At 41.3% G+C, this 16001-nt stretch overlaps 1 protein-coding gene across 1 annotated transcript in view; it reads left to right on the top strand.

Moving 5' to 3' along the window:
* The window catches only part of LOC134423508 (glypican-5-like), a 376790-nt gene extending 366596 nt beyond the window's left edge, over positions 1–10194 (top strand). Inside the window, exon 9 of the mRNA XM_063166493.1 lies at positions 6405–10194. Within this exon, the coding sequence (XP_063022563.1) occupies positions 6405–6607 (203 nt within the window). The 3' untranslated portion in view covers positions 6608–10194. The remainder of the gene's footprint in view (positions 1–6404) is intronic.
* Positions 10195–16001: the final 5807 nt, after the last annotated feature.

The raw sequence follows: 16001 nt of genomic DNA, 5'->3' as shown, positions 1-16001 counted from the left end.
TGAAGTCTGGAGCTCACATTCATCTCTACCCATAAAGGTCAGCCCTGCATTCCTGCATCCCCCCCAAACTGCCATTAAGTTTAATGGGAGTTTGGACATGTGAATCAGGATCGCTCTCAATCTCCCTGATAGCACCACTCAGGCATGTACACAATTCCCAAACTTTGCTAATTAATTGCACCATACAGTGCAGGCAGAAGGCTGTCACAGGGCTTTTGAGTTGTTTCTTTTATTACGAGAAAGTTACAACAAATGTTGCACAGATTTACTGGGAACATCATGTTTTACAGATACTTCCATGCTGTGTTTCAGGATATCATGTCAGCTGTGCTACACTACATACGAGGTATCTGGCAAACTAAACAAGCATAAACATGCGACCACAAACATGTGCCTAGGACTAGACTGAAAACAGATGTTTCCAGGAAATGTAAAATATGTTTGGCATGTTTTAAGCTTATATTTTCAGCTTGTCTGCGTTTGAGTAAGTCCCATATTAATATAAACAACATGACAAAACCTTTTCTTGCAAATGACTGATTGATTAATGGAAGTAGTGTTGAATCACAAGAGGTTTGTTAGGTTGAATAATTTCTTCCCAAGGAAAAGATGGATTGTTCCTGCTTGACATTTACCATGGCGGGAGCAGTTCTACGTGCAGGTTTACTTTTAAACCCAGAACTAATACAGGTGTATTGTGCTCCTGAAAATCCTGCAGGGTTTGCTATGGCCATGGTTTTAGAAGCCAAACACATACAGGGACAGGTTTCCTTGGAGCAGGACAGCTGAGATAATGTCCTGCTCTCTCTGTACATTGCACTCAGATGTGTATGGACTAAAAAGTGCTTGGGAGAAGGGGAAGGAGCTGCCATTTCATGTAAGTGTGGCTTCCAGGCACCTGACATCTCTAAGTGTCTCATGGCTGTTCCTGCCTTTTCTTTATTGCATTTGAATTAGTTCCTGAAAGTTCCAGCCAGTGTGATTTCTTTCAGAGAGTGGGTACGGCTCTCAGACAGCAGAATTTGCATCCAGAATGTGCAAAACGTGCAGGAAGTAAAGTAACTCTCTCACTGGTCCACAGGGAATGGCAATCTGCCAAAGATCACATCGAGCTCAATATAGAACTGAAACGTGGAAATAGATAATCTGGTCCCAATTTATGATTATCCTCTCATTCTTTTAAAAAAGAAAATGTTCTTAAAGAGAGAAATGGAAAGATCTCAGAATATAACTGGGACACATCAGCTTGTCCCCATAGTGTTATCCCACAGGTCTTCTGGAATGGCTGGCCTGAACCAAATGCCACTCAGAAATTCAGTGGGGAGAGTGGTCTGTGCACTTAAAACTCCTGGAGTTCTTCCTTTTTCTGATTAAAGACTTCTTTTTTCCTCCTAACACCAGGTTTCCATTAAAAGGTATGTGGGGAAAAGGCTTCTCTGGACGCCACGTTCTCAGGCTGAAATAGAAAATGGTGGAACAGTACACACAGAGCTGTTCATTGCTCCCTTCTTCTGGCTGCACAAATCAAACATTACACCCACCTTTTACTGCCTGGCATTATACAGACCAAAATAACAGACTCCAGAATCTGGAGAATTGCATCACGAGTTCTCATACTTTAGGAGTTCTCACATTCCCATTTCCACAACATTCCTGTTTCCATTTGTCTGCTGCAGCTGTAACTGGAAATAATTACTGCTGGTCTTAATGTCAAGATAATGGATTATTTGGAAATTGTTGGTACATTTTATGGCGACAGCATTGTTTTGCAATTTCAGAGCTTCTTCCTTTGAATATGTAAAAGTAATTTTAGCTTTTGCTACCCGAGGTGATAAAAAGCTAATAATAACACTGCAGCATCTACTGTAATTTAAGAGCCTGTTCCACCAAGTTGCACCTAGCTTTAATTTCTTATGAAGCTGTCAGCCAAACCCAAGCCTGTGATCGAGGGGAAATTTATCAAGCAACTGAGCTCCAACGTGGAGAGTAACTGCAGGTGCTGACCAGTTCCCTTCAGAGCTGTATTATGGTGTCACTGCACCCACGATGAGCCATTCAAGACCAAGGCATTAATTTGCTATCATAGATGCTGACAGTCTGGCTTTTCAAAGCACAGTGTTTGCGTGAAAGTCCAGAAAGAAATGGACAAGAAAAGAAGAGTCTGGATATGGTCTGACTTGATGTAATCAACGTGGGGAGAGCAGAAATAAACAACCTCTGCTTCTTTTGTCTCCCCAAATAGCTGGGTTGAAGGTTCCCTCCAGCAGCTCCAGGTTAAACTGATGGAAACGTGTCCAGAATCCCCACGGTGGATTGATGAGCATGGATTCTCTGCTGTCAGTGCCCCACTCCATTGGAAGCCAGGCTGCTGTAATTAACATTTACAGGGCTGCTCTGGCAAATCTCTCTCTGTTTGTTTTTATTCTGCCTCCCCTCTCAGGGCTGTAGCCCTGCCTGGTGAGAGGATGTGCAGCCTCAGAAGCACACAGGCTGTTGGCAGTCACGAGTGCAGTGCCTGACGAGCAGAGGTCATCATTTACCATCACAGAGAAAGGGCTGAGCTCAAATCAGATCAAGAGAAGGACAAAAATGGAAGGAGGTTTCTGTTAAGTAGCTGAACTTGTTCATCCCTTGGCAGGACAGTAGGAAAAATGAACAGATTAAAGCAGACCCTGATGATATCACTCACTAGAGAGCAATAGCATGCAAGAACACCAGTAAATAGTTATGGCTTTGATAATCCCTAGCAGCAGCAAACTGAAAATGATTTGGCCTAGGAAGGGGGAGCTGACAGCTTGGTGTCAGTATGACTTGAACTTCTGTCTGATGAAATATTATAATGGCATTTTCTTGCCCCAGAATCTTCACTGCCTTCGATTCAGGTGTACTCACTGAATGTATTTGAAAAACATAATCAGCCCTCATTGTAAGGGAGGTTTCCTGTTCCTAAATTAGCTGTCAGTGGCAGTTTTGGTTCTCCTGCCATCCTGAGCTGGTCTCTCTGAGGAACAGTATTGATCCACAGAGGTATTTATGAGTAGCTCGGCGCTGTCAGAGCAGCACGGGCATTCCTGGGCAGCAATCTGTGGTTACAGCTCGGAGCTGAAGGTAATCCTGAACACTCAACAGCAAGGTCAAGCCATTTTCATTCTGTGTTTTGTTTATATTGTCAAGGTGTGAGTTCAGCAGAGTTAACAGAGATGAGAGTTCAGCTGAGGAGGTGGACTCAATCCCCTGGACTAGCTGAGCTGTAATCACAGGGCTGGAGGAGCCGTGAGCCATCTCCAGTGACCCCAGCAGACCCTGGCCTGGGCAGGAGTCCCAAAGGGCTGCCCAGAAAGGCTGCTTGGGCACTCAGCTGCCTTCACTAAGCACCCTCTTTGGCAGGATTTGAATATCCTCACTGAGAGCTGGGTGAGGGAACAGCACAGCCACCACTGCAGAGGCTGGATCAGCACCATGGTGCAGTGACAATAAACAGCACAGAACAATTTCCCTGTGCCAGGCTCCAAAGGCCATCCCCTGTCAGGCTGAGGGGAGCTGGAGCCTGCAGAGGGGTCAGCCACTCCGTTTCACACACACAGAGGGACTGATGGTGGAAGGAACTTTCTAGCAATGGAGAAAGCTTCTAGTGGGCAACCATAAAGCCTTTAAAACTCAGAAGGTAAACAGGAGAACAACCCAAAGCTGTGGGGTTTGGTGAGTTGGTTTCATGAAGTCATAGTCTGGGGGCTGAATTCATGGGTGCTGAACATCTGGGGTTTGCTCTGTTGAGACTGAAGTTTCATTTCTGTGCTAGTCTTCACACTAACATTTTTTTCTTTCCTAGCATGATCAGTACTTTTTTGCCTTTTGAATGTCAGTAGTAGACTGAGCATAACCATCTCTGACTCAGAGGAAAAGATTTAAGGGGAAAAACTCATTTAACTCAGAGTCTCTCAGCCAAAATCGTGGAGTGAGTAAGCAACAGGAACTCTGAGGAAACTGGAATAAAATGGGAAATCTTTATACTGCTGAAATTTGTGCCTTAAAAACCAAATAGAGGATTGAAAAAGATTTTGAACTGAATTGAAAGTTAAGCTATTTTTATTTATTTTTAAGAAAGGAGAAAATAAGGCATTATAAATAAAATGCCAATTTTGCACAATTAGATCCCAAATTAGAATTGGCCATGAATAGCATCGGAAGATCCTCTGCTGTGAAGACAGAGAGAGAATTCAGAATGGAGCCCTTCCCCTGGAAAGGATAGAGGCAGAATTTTCTAATGTATTATTTAATGCTTGTTATGTAGTGCATTAAGCAGTGACTGAGAGGAAAGCTTTTAAAAACCAACAGTCTCTCTGATAGCATTAAATCTTAGCCTAGATTTTTGTTAAAGTCAATAGTAAGAAAATAAACGAATTAATACATTTCAGTCTGCCCGATTTATAGACGCCAATCAAGTTACAATGCTGGACATGGCCAGCTGAAAGAGGGGAATGGATTTACCTGAGTGAGGGCTTAATTTAATCAGCTGGCCCCAGAGAGCTGAAGTCAGCAGGCTGGGATGATATAAGAGGCAGCAGAGAAATAGTGCCTTTAGTGCAGCTGCAAAGGAGAGTGACAGTGATGGAAAGGACTCGAGGCAGTGTCAGAACACACCTATTTCCATGATTTATTCTTAATTTACTTTAATGACAGTCTGAAGGTTGTCCATTTTTCTTCAAATGTCCTCAGAATACTGATATTTTCTAAACACTTGGAGCATGCTTTCTCTCCCCCTCCTTTCTGTGAGCTCCACTGCAGGTTGCAATCACAGAGGAGCCCTGCCTGCACTTTGCCATAAGGAATTTCAGGCACAATGTCACAATACCCTTTTCCCAAAGTGTGCCTTGCCAGCTGCTGTCCCTTCCCTGCAGTCCCTCTTGAGTCAGGTGTAGGACTCTCACATTCCTCTGGGATTAATGTTGATATTATGGTAAAATGGAGGGATTCATTGCATTTCTTTCACAGTTTATTCTGGCAAAAGAACAATGTGTGCTTTCCCAATACAATAGCTCATTTTTAGTATCAAGTGAATTTATTGATGGTTGTTCAGAACTACTGACATGCAGACAATGATCTCAGATTGCATTTACATTTCTGGAATACTTTCCATCTTTCCAGTTTCTGCCAGGAACTTGCTTCTGTGATTCAGAGTTTTCATTTTAAGATTGGACTGCTGTTTCATCTGCATTACAAATCCATGCCTTTTGCTTTCTTTTGTATGTGCACTGCATTCATTAGTAACACAAATCCTTTAGACTTGGACCTGAACATTTATTGTTAATTATAAATTCTCCCAGGTAGGCATTAGTTCTTTCTGAGCACTCAGGTATGCTTTTACAGACTGACTATAAAATCATCATCCCTTCAGCAGATGAAATAGTCTTTGGGTTTGTTTGTTTGCTTTTTCTCCACAATGCCAATGAGAGGGTTTAAGGGCAATATGGTCTCAGTAATATTTGCAAATGGCTTGGAAATGTCTTCATAACTGAAGATTTATTATTTTCTCCCTATAAAAAAAACAAATCCATGTTTTTGCCATAAAGGGCTACTCCTTTCTTCTGAATCCAATTCTTTATATAAGAATACATGGCATTGCCTCAAAATGCATCTGGAGGGAGAAGCCTTCCAGTGCTTAAAGGATACTTAAAAAAAGAGGGAGGAGAGTGACCCTTTGCACAGGCAGACAGTGAAAAGGACGAGGGGCAGTGATTTTAAATTAAAAGAGGAGAGATTTAGGTTGGATACCAGGAGAAGTTCAGTACTCAGAGGGTGCTGAGGCCCTGGCACAGGGTGCCCAGAGAAGCTGTGGATGCCCCATCCCTGGAAGTATCCCAGACCAGGCTGGGTTAGTGCAGGGTGTCCCTGCCATGGCAGGGGGTGGAATGAGCTAATCTTTAAGGTCTTTAAGGTCCCTTCCAACCCAGACCATTCTGGGGTTCTGTTAAGTCAATATCCAGTCTCCTGTAGCGCCCACCAGCCTGGAGCGGGTTTCACTGTGATGAATCCACTCAATCCTAACTGCACATTTTAAAGCATGAGCTAGTTCCCAGCCCAGGTGAAACTGAAGATGCTTTATGAGAGAAATGAGGTTCTGAGCCCAGCCACTGCAATGCAGAACAGCTGTTACTCTGCTCAGGCTGTGTCTGTGAGCAGCCACCAGGCAGGCAGAGGAGACTTGTGGAGCACAACAGAGGGTGCTGAGGACACAGGAGCCACACTGAGTCGAGCTAAAACATGAGTGCGAGGGCCCCATCAGTCTCCATCCATGTTTCAGTTATTCACAGTGAGTGTACACCAAGTTCCAGCAACACTTAAATATGTTCACGCACCATTTAAAAGATGTGTGATTAATCTCATGTTCACTTTCATGTTTTCAGATGTACTCAAGGACAAGAAAACCCATGCAGAGAACAGAAATGAACCAAAACCAACCGTGAAAAAGATTGACACCACAACCAGCACAAGCACTGTCAAGTCATCCTCCAAGCACAGTGTGACTGGCACTGGGAGCAGCCCAGCCCTGAGTGCCCCCCTTGCTGTCCTGGCAGCCCTGGCAGCTCTGTGGCACTGTCCCCTGTAGCTGCACTGCCCTGCTGCGCTCCTGCTCACTGTCACTGATACCTGCAGCCTTACCCGACTGGAAACAAATGGAAATGGCTCTCTAGTTGATGTGATTTGTTAGGGGAAATAAGGAGTGAAATGCTGGAGTTGGCAGATACCAAGTGTCATCACTTTCAATGGCTGAAGATAGCTGTTGGCAAAGCCCAGCCAAGGTACAGCGAGGATGATCACAAGGGTCTGCATAGCTTAAGTTATGGGGTAGAAATAACTGAAAACCCAGAAATTGTGTATGTGTGTGTTACTGTTTTTATCAATTTTGTTTGCTAGAATCTGACTGGCCGTTGTTTATTTGTCTAATTTTTCTGGTAAGTTATATGAATGGTCAGTCTTCAAATTCAAGGCAATCCATACTTTGTTTTTGTAAGTGAGCAGCTAACAAGCAGTTCACAGAATGACAGAATGTTATGGGGTCGGGATGGACCCTAAAGGTTATCAAGCCCCAGCCCCTGCCATGGCAGGGACCCCTCCCACCAGCCAGGTACCAGGTTGCTCCCATGGAGGGTGAAGTGCTCTCTACCAGCTTGATGCAATTCCTGAGTGGTCAAGAAGATCAAAGCATGTTTGAAACTTCTCTTCACTCTTATTGTTTAGATTGTAGGAAGCAACATAAAAACATATGGTGTGTCTAATATATCAGTATAGTTGCCTTAACTGTGGAAAAAATAGAACCACTTTGTTTACTGAGAGACATAGATAGTGAGTTTCCCTGCCCCACAAAATGTCATTACCAGATACTTAAGCATATGCTCAAGGCTTATTGGATGAATGTCCAGCAAAGGGAAACATAAATAAACATAATAATGTTTTATCCACCTAAATGCAGCTCTGTACAGAAAAAAAAGAAAAAAAGAAAGAAACAAAAAAAAAAAAAGATAATTCAGTTCAAACTTACTTTACCTATGAGATGTTACATAGAAACCAGCTTAAGTTTTTCATAAAGGTCCCAGAAATATAAATTATTGGGAACTCCCATTAGACACTAACTAGATCTTGTGCGTAATGGAACTCTGAAATCAACTGTTTCATAAACTGTGTATTATTTAATTACATTTAATGTTTAAAATTTTGTATCACGTTAGGTGTAAATGTAAAACATTCTGAAATCTAGAACATTCTCTGTTATGCTTCATCTTGATTGCTACCCTAGAATATGTCAAATGTGCATTATATTACAAGGCTATTTTTTTTAAGTCAATGATACATTGATGCATTTTAACTTTTTGGATGAAAAAGTACTATAATAACTTCTAATGGGTTAAGAGTTAATGTGTGTTTTCCAACAACTGTTTACAGTGCCATTGAATATATGTATACAAACACAACTGTATGTATACAGTGATTAATATGATAAATATATGAAACATTAGAATTGTTATATTTACTACATTTCATAACTATTACAACTCTTTAATGGCCATTTTCATGTTGTAGACTATTCTTATGTACAGTTTTGTAAGATTTAATGTAAAACACTTGCCTTTGGTTTTTGTAAAACATCTCTTTGATACTTACCCAGTCACTGAGATTACTCAAGAGAAGAGCCCTGTGTCTCACTAACCAGCTCCAGGCATTTTATTGGCAACTTTGGTTACAGAAGCCTGGCTCACAGAAGGGGCCATGGGCCAGGACTACTGCTGGGTGCCACCACACAGGAGGTGACAATGGTAGAAAACAAGCAGACAATAAGTGAACAAAGGCTCACTACACTTGCACCTTTCCAGACAGTATCAGTGAATATGTCTAATTGTGTTTGCCAAGTGGGGCTTTAGTTTCATTTCCAGATTTGGTTCCTAGATCATATTTACAACATAAAGGTATGATCCGAATCATGGATGCACCCAGCTACAAAAGCAGTGTCTCTAAAATGGCAGCAGCTAAATTTTTATTATTAAATTTTATTAATATTCTAAAAGATAATTCAATTTTAATGTTGAAACAAGGAAATTAAATGGAGAAGTTACTTGCATTAACATCAAGTATTTTGTATTTTAACTCTGATTTTTCACAACGGTAAGGATATTAATATCCCTAAGGAGTGCTTCCCAGTCCTATCAGTGAAAATCAGTTTTCCCACAAGTATTTAAATGGCTGTCATGTGTTTTCCAGGGTTTGTGAGCTGCACCAATCTATGGAACCATAATTAAAAATGCTGCTTCTTGTATTCATTTTGGGTGCCCTTTGGAAAAGTGCTGTTTTACCTGTGCAGGTCCCATCATCTGTGCACTGGAACGACTCTGTAATGCCTGGCACTCTTAGAGAATCCTGCCCTGTGATGGCTGAGTCAGACAGGAGCTCAGTGTGCACAAACAGAAATGTGCCCTTGGTGCTCACACTCACCCCCTGCCCCTCCAAGCACTCTGAATTCACTGGAGCAATCCCTGCCTGGTGCTTGTCAGCCTGACTGCTGATTTAGAGTTGTCACACTTACAGTGCTCAGTCATCATTCAGGCACTGAGAGTGACCATCAGGATTCCTATGGATGAGGTTTCAGGGCTGGGCTCCAGTCCTGCCAGATGTCAGCTGTGCAGTTGGGAGTTTTCAGATTTTTCTCACCTGCGGAGAGGGAACCTGATCAGCCAGAGCCAGGTGTGTTTCTGAGCTCTGCTCTGGAAAAGATTTTAGCGGCGATGTTTTCGCCAGCCGCATGTTCAGCTGCAGCACAGGGAGCTGCAGAAACCCCACAGGAGGCAAGTATGCAAGAATTCACCCAGGGAGATATTTGTTATTGCTAAATGTCATCATTTTGCTAAACAGAAACCTCTGAAAAATCAAGGGTTTGGATTTGGGGATTGGTTGGCGAATATTTGTATTCATCTCTCAAGTAAGACAACCCTTTAAAAGTTCCTGTAACAAAACACAAGTTCAGGTCGTGGGGTGAGATAGAATCACCTCATTTCATTGGACTCAACCAATGTTTTGATAGACAAAACTTGCTGCAGAATGAGGGAAGAGGGCTGTACATCAATTAAATCATTTCATGCAAAAACACTTCTACATTGTAAGAAGAGAACTGGTCAAACCAGCGTGAAATCTGTTCACAATGAGCATCAAAAATTGTGCCATTTTAGAGGTCAGTGCAGTTTATTTTTACTGGTGGTTTATGATATTTTTTTCCTCTCAGGATCAGTTGCATTTACATTTTTACAAACGAGTGTTTTCCATCAGACAAACCATCTATACCTGTAAAGGTAAAACCACTGGCTGTGTCAGATAAAGGAAGCATTCATTTTCAGAGTAATTAGACATCTGCTTTACAAAGTCTTAGTTTGTTACCCAGGACACTGTAATTATGATGTAATTACAAAGGTCAAAATTCAAAATACTTTTGGACTTGTCTATGTAATCTCAGTGTAAAATAAGGCACCAGTCTAAGAGCATTGCTGTAGCCATGCCTAACAGTTATGAATTGTATTTAGCCACTACTTTCTGATTGTTTATTGTTTTGCTATGACTTTCTTTAAATATTTTGTTGTGCCCACATTTGTTAATGCCAGCATTGGAAAGTAATTGCTGTCATGCATTTGTGAGTAAAATCAATGTACAGTTTTCTGTTGGGAGTGATGCAGGCTTTTTACCAAATCAGACAGAGCTGCCATGGGCACAGTGTCAGTTCTCAGTGTTCCAGTGCTCTCCAGGCTCTGTGAGAGGCTCAGGTCTGTGTGTCCCCAGTCCCCTTGCTGGCTGTGGCAGCACCAGGGGAGGGTGAGCAGGGGTGGGCAGAGGCGTGGGTGGCTGCAGGGTGCAGGGCATGGCAGCTCCAGCTGGCTGCTCTGAGCCCTGAGCCCAGTGTGCTCAGCTCATTTCAAGCAGCTTTTACACCTCTCCAAATCATCTCTTGGAGACTGGCCAGGCAAAGAGCAGCAGAGAATCAAGAGACTGCACTTTCAGACAACTTCACAGCCACCTGCTAGGAATTGGACTCTTTTTTTGCAGTTTAGATGCTTTACACAGTCTGGCCTCTCTCACTTGTTTCTGGCTTGCACATTGCCAGTGCTGTGCCCTCCCTTCTAGTGCAGCTTCGTTATTGCATAAGGAACTGTGATTCTGATCTCTCAGTAATGAACCTTTTGAGGTAAAAATGTCTGTCAGAGCTTGATAAGGGCACACAAATAATACTGTCCAGCTGCACTGACTTCAGAGGCTGTGTATGTGGGTATCTGGCTGTGAGATTCACATCTCTCTGATCTCTTCAATCAGATCTCTGTTTAAAATGGCCCCATTCCCTTTTGATACCAAGACTGCAACATACAGAGAAAATTTAAATTTAACTCTCTCATTCTCTATGAGTCTTCTTCATGTTGTCCTAATGGATGTTGTGTACAGACTTGATTTTAATATTAGTCAAGCTTTTTTGCCCATATTTGCTGAGATATTCAGTATTGCACATTATTAGGTTTAAGCAAGGTCTATTCAAGTGAAAGGAGCTGAAACACACATTGAAGTGAGATACTGAGTAGGACACAAAATCCAGAAAGTTCCTACATTCCTGAATGGAACTCTTCACATTAAACAAAGTTTGCAGCCAAAATTTCCTAGCTAGCATGGTGTCAGAGGGATTCCAGCTTTTTATTGAAAATTGATAAGCAGTCTGCCCATTTTAAAGGGAAATCAGTTGATATACATGCTTTCCTCATGTCTCCTCACGTGGTCAGGTTTAGCTCTGTAGGAGACATTCCCTATCTTGCACATTGTAAGGGCTTAATGTTAAAACTGGCCATAAGTACAAAGCATTTCTTTTCATTCATTGCATTTTGCTGCTCTCTGTGCTTCTTGCAATGACATATGGCATAAGTATCACTGAAAAGTGAAACATCTTCCAGTCAATGTCATTACTGCTCTGACATGTGTTAGTCAAAAAGAACACAAGTTTATCTTCCTCCCATTGCCACAGAAGTCTAGAATTATTCTAAATACTGAATTCTTTTCTGTGTTCTATTGTCACTCTCTCCATTTGAATTGTATTAAATATTAAGCTATAAAAAATAAATGCTGGGTGAGAGATTGTAATAAACAGAGAATAAATTCAGAAAAAGATCCTGCATTTAACATGGAGAGTACTCTTTGGAAGGAAATCACCCATGGACTAGAACAATTTGTGAGTCCCTCTCCCTTCTCCAGGTACCTTCACACACAGCAGGAAGCCTGCATGCAGGAAGCTGCTACTGCATTCAGCAAAGGGAATTTAAACTATTGCTGCACAGTGATATTTCCAATACCTTGCCTGCAGTGGATGTCCTTTTGCCAGTTGCAAGGGATGCATTCCAAGTGCTCGTGCAGCTGCTCCAGCCCTTGCTCGGGAAGCAGCTGCAGCTGCTGCAGCTTTGAGAAGAGGCTGCTGGACAGAGCATGATGAAAATTTTTTGTGTCACTCCATGTCACTGTCCTTAAAATAGACATTCTGCTCATTAGGCATTCTGGTCATTACCGAATAGACATTCTGGTTTAGGCATTCTGCTCATTACCAACACTACCAGGATTTGCTCCCATGGAAATCCTGTAATACCCTTCCAGGAGAAGAGCACATCAAGGAGAGGCCACTGGTGCTCTCTCAATGTGCTTGAAGTGCTTCATTAAATACCCACTAACAACCACGTTGGTCTCTTGTTTTTCCATGTAGAAAGTGCAAAATTATTCTGTTTGCACTTAATCATTTCAATTAATCTTTAGTAAATTACTCAGTACTTTGTAATTCTAATATTTGCAGTTAATTTAGTGCCATCTTAAAAATAATTAGTTGTATAATATAAGCAATTAATATTTATACAGGTTTTTTTCTCTTGCAGGGGGATATATAAATTGTCCTCAGTGGCCTTTCTGTACACCTAATTAGCACCTGTTTGAATTATTCTACAGGCTATGGACAATTAATTTGAAAAATAAATGGCATTGCTAGTTTTGTGAACTCCTTGCAAATACAGAGTTGTAAAAACTACTTTTCAGGGGAATGCAAAAGCACGTTTTCATACATCTTCTGGGTTTATGAGCCAGGCTAGGCTTTTAGGCTATTGCACCTAAAATAGTTACTGACATTTTAAATGCAGTTAAGATGGAGGAAGTCTGATACCACTTTCCCATAATTAACTACAGCATCCCAGATTTGTAGCCTGTTTTATTCAGTAATGAAAAAGGAAAGCAGTAAGACTTCAAGAATACAGATACTAGTGTAATTTTCACATTTCTGTATATGCATATACAGTTCAGAAGTTGAGAGCACTGTGTTAAACTTGTGGAAATTAAACCAGATTGCTTCCATCTTGCAAGAAAGCTTCTAGGTAAATAGTAATTTTCTATTTAAATGCACAAAATACTGAAGAAAATAATTTGATCTTTCTAAAAAGAAGATCTGAAAAAAAAAATGTTTACAGTCTCCACGCATACAAAATTGAGAAATCAAAAATAAAGATACTTTTCTGGAGGTGTGAAATGTGGGAAGAGACTTTAAGCTCCTAGAGATCAGTGCGGTTTCCATGATTTCAGTTTAACAATGTAAATTTACCCTGACATACGTATCCAGCCCAAGAATGGGAATTCCTGCCCATCTTTTTGCAGGTGCAGAAAATCAAGAGTAACTGCAGGGATTACAGAATGTGGTTAACTTTTTGCATTGCCCCAGCCACTGATGAGTAACACAAATCTGTAAGACTTGGGATGCCCTGAGTCTGCTGGCACTTTCCCTTTCTAGGACACAGCAGGGGCCTTTTCCAGCAGCAGATGGTTCTACACCTTGTAGCTGGGCTATGAGGAGATATTTATCCTGTGAGTATCTCCTAGGGTAGAAATTCTTTCTCAGAGAAGGTTCACTGATACTGATCAAGCTTTGAGGCAGATCAAGCCTGATTTCTCTGTTTCATGTTAAAACAGGATCCAAGCCTTGAACTGGTCTCAAAAATTAAGTGAGACTCGTTGGAGAAGACTGATGGGAGCTTTGATGTCTTCAGGGAAGCTTACACAGCAGAGAACAGGCAGCTGTGCTCTGCCTCAGCTAAGGCTTGTGTGTCTTTGTGCTCAGTTTCCGGTAAAATTATCCAGGAGTCTCCATATTAGCAAAATGACAAATTCCTGAGTTGCTGCAGTTCTATAGGGAAGAAATTAAATTTCTTCTGAACAGAAACAAACATCATTCTATATTGTGCTAAACATCCAGCTTGGGAGGAAACCAAAGCAGGATGTTAGGCCTCACAAAGGTCCCCCTGACTGGGGCTGGGTTTGGTGCAAGGGTCAGAGTTTACCTGGCTGTCATGGAAGAGCACATCTACCCTCTAGTTCTGTTCTGGGCTGGAGAAAAGCTCAGGATTATGGCTCACAGGTGACAAACCATGTGTAGGCAAAAGCTGTAGACAAGTCCACAAAGCAGTCAGGCAGTCAGTGGGAGTCAGTGAAAAATGAGGAGATGCATTTAACTGACTTATTTGAGCTTTTCATTAGGAGTGAGCAACAAGGTTGAAACCTCCTCCCAAACACTGCAGCTGCAGATGGGAGCAGGCTTTTGGAGCAGCAATACTAAAGAAAATGTTTTTTGTATCCCATTTATTCTATGGAACCCTATTGGAATAAAAATGGAAGCCAGTATGCCAAACCTTGCAATTTGTTGCATGATACAGCTACTTCCTGATCTTTGGTATCAGAACTAACACAGCATGAATGTTTACACTACACTGGGATAGAACTCTAGCAAAATATGTGCTTTGCCATTTAGCTTTTTAAATAACTAGTTTATGGCCTCCTAGTCTGTTTTAGTTCATTTTACTTTACAGGAATTAATAGGCTGCTCCATTTTTATCTTATATTAGTTGTAGCTTGGGTATTTTAAGTTCCAAAATAGATTGGTTTTGCCCTAGGCTGTATTCAAGCTCTAATATGTATTTCTATTTCCCAAGCACATGTTTTATTTGCAGTATATCTGCTTATATTTTTACTGCATAAATTTGTCAGTTTTCTTCAGTTTGTTTTCAGCATTGAATACAATACAAGCAATTGAAAGAAACAGTCTGAGAACAATGTCTTAAAAGAAGAACAAGGCTACTTTGAAAAGTTAAACAGTGTGCTTTGTAAAAGACAGTGAACTGCAATTGGGAATAAAAATAAATAATTCACAGCAGGAAATTGTTGTTGTGTATTAAAGTTTCTGTTCTTTCCCTCTGAGTGTTTTTCATCATCAGTGATGTAAGTTACAAACCTTATAAAATCTTAAATGTATTTTAATCTGTTCAGATGATGCTCTGACTAAAGGATGCATTGAGAACTGCTGAGGAACTTCATATTTTGGCCATAGTATGGAGAGGAAAGGTCTGTTTATTCAGCACATAACTGTTATTGTTGTTCTTCTTCCTTTCCTGAAATGAGCACAGTCAGGTGTAAAGGTGCCTGCCTGCTCTCCTGGGAGCTCTCAGTGCCCCTGAAGAGATGCAATACCTGCAGTGGTCTCCTGGGTAAAGGCCACACACCTCCCACAACAGGTAGGACTTTTCCAAAAAAACTTCCATTCCTACACAAACAGTCAGAACTGAGTTCTCTACTGACAGAGTTCTTGCAATCACTGTGTGCTCTATTAAAAGCCTTTCTTTTTTCCATGGTTTTGATTAGGAGCACATTGCTGCTCTGTCTTCATCTAGGCCAGTGTACAAGAAAAAGGAACTCCCTTGTGTCAGCTTCATGTTCTCATCACTTGTCAGTTAAAACTTTGCAGTTTTCCTTCATTTGAGGGGGATAAAACAATCTCTTTTTTTTTTTCAGATTCCTAAAGTGGATCAGCAGAGATCTTTGCTGTTACAAGAATTTCTTAAAGCTCATTTCCATGACCTTCTCTTCACTGCTCCATCAAAACAGATGGGTTTTTTTCCCGCTTAGAAATTGATGGGAAAGGTTTTCTCTCTTTTACTTCCTGTTCTGGTAATATTGGTTGAAGACTGTAGGCAGACCACTGAAGCACAACAGTATCATCAACAAAATGTATCTTGATTGTGTTTACGTGACTGTGTGCCTCCTGTTTACCTACCCAATTTTTTCTTAGTCAATTTATTTTTTGATTGCATAATGATTTGCATATCGCTTCCTAAAGCATACACAACTCCAGCTGTCCCTGATTCTTTCAAAAGGGTTCCTATGTGAGGTCCAGGAATTGCATACAGCTCATCCCACTATGTATGGAGAGTGCTTTTTGCAAATATATTCAGTTTTGACCCAGCTCCAAAGATAATAGCCAACAGCTCTTCTCTGCCTCTGCTAAAGGGATGCTTGTTCTCTGAAGTGCTGCCTCATAAAAGCTTTTTAAGGATTTCACATTCATCCTCTAATTAAGCAGGTGTCTAAATCTGCAAAGCTGCTTCATTCTGAAATCCAACCTGCCTCCACTT

This window comes from Melospiza melodia, chromosome 12 (genome assembly GCF_035770615.1).
Source record: "Melospiza melodia melodia isolate bMelMel2 chromosome 12, bMelMel2.pri, whole genome shotgun sequence".
Lineage (NCBI taxonomy): Eukaryota > Metazoa > Chordata > Aves > Passeriformes > Passerellidae > Melospiza > Melospiza melodia.
Note: the sequence above shows the minus strand (reverse complement) of the source record. Positions and strands in the feature narration are given on the sequence as shown.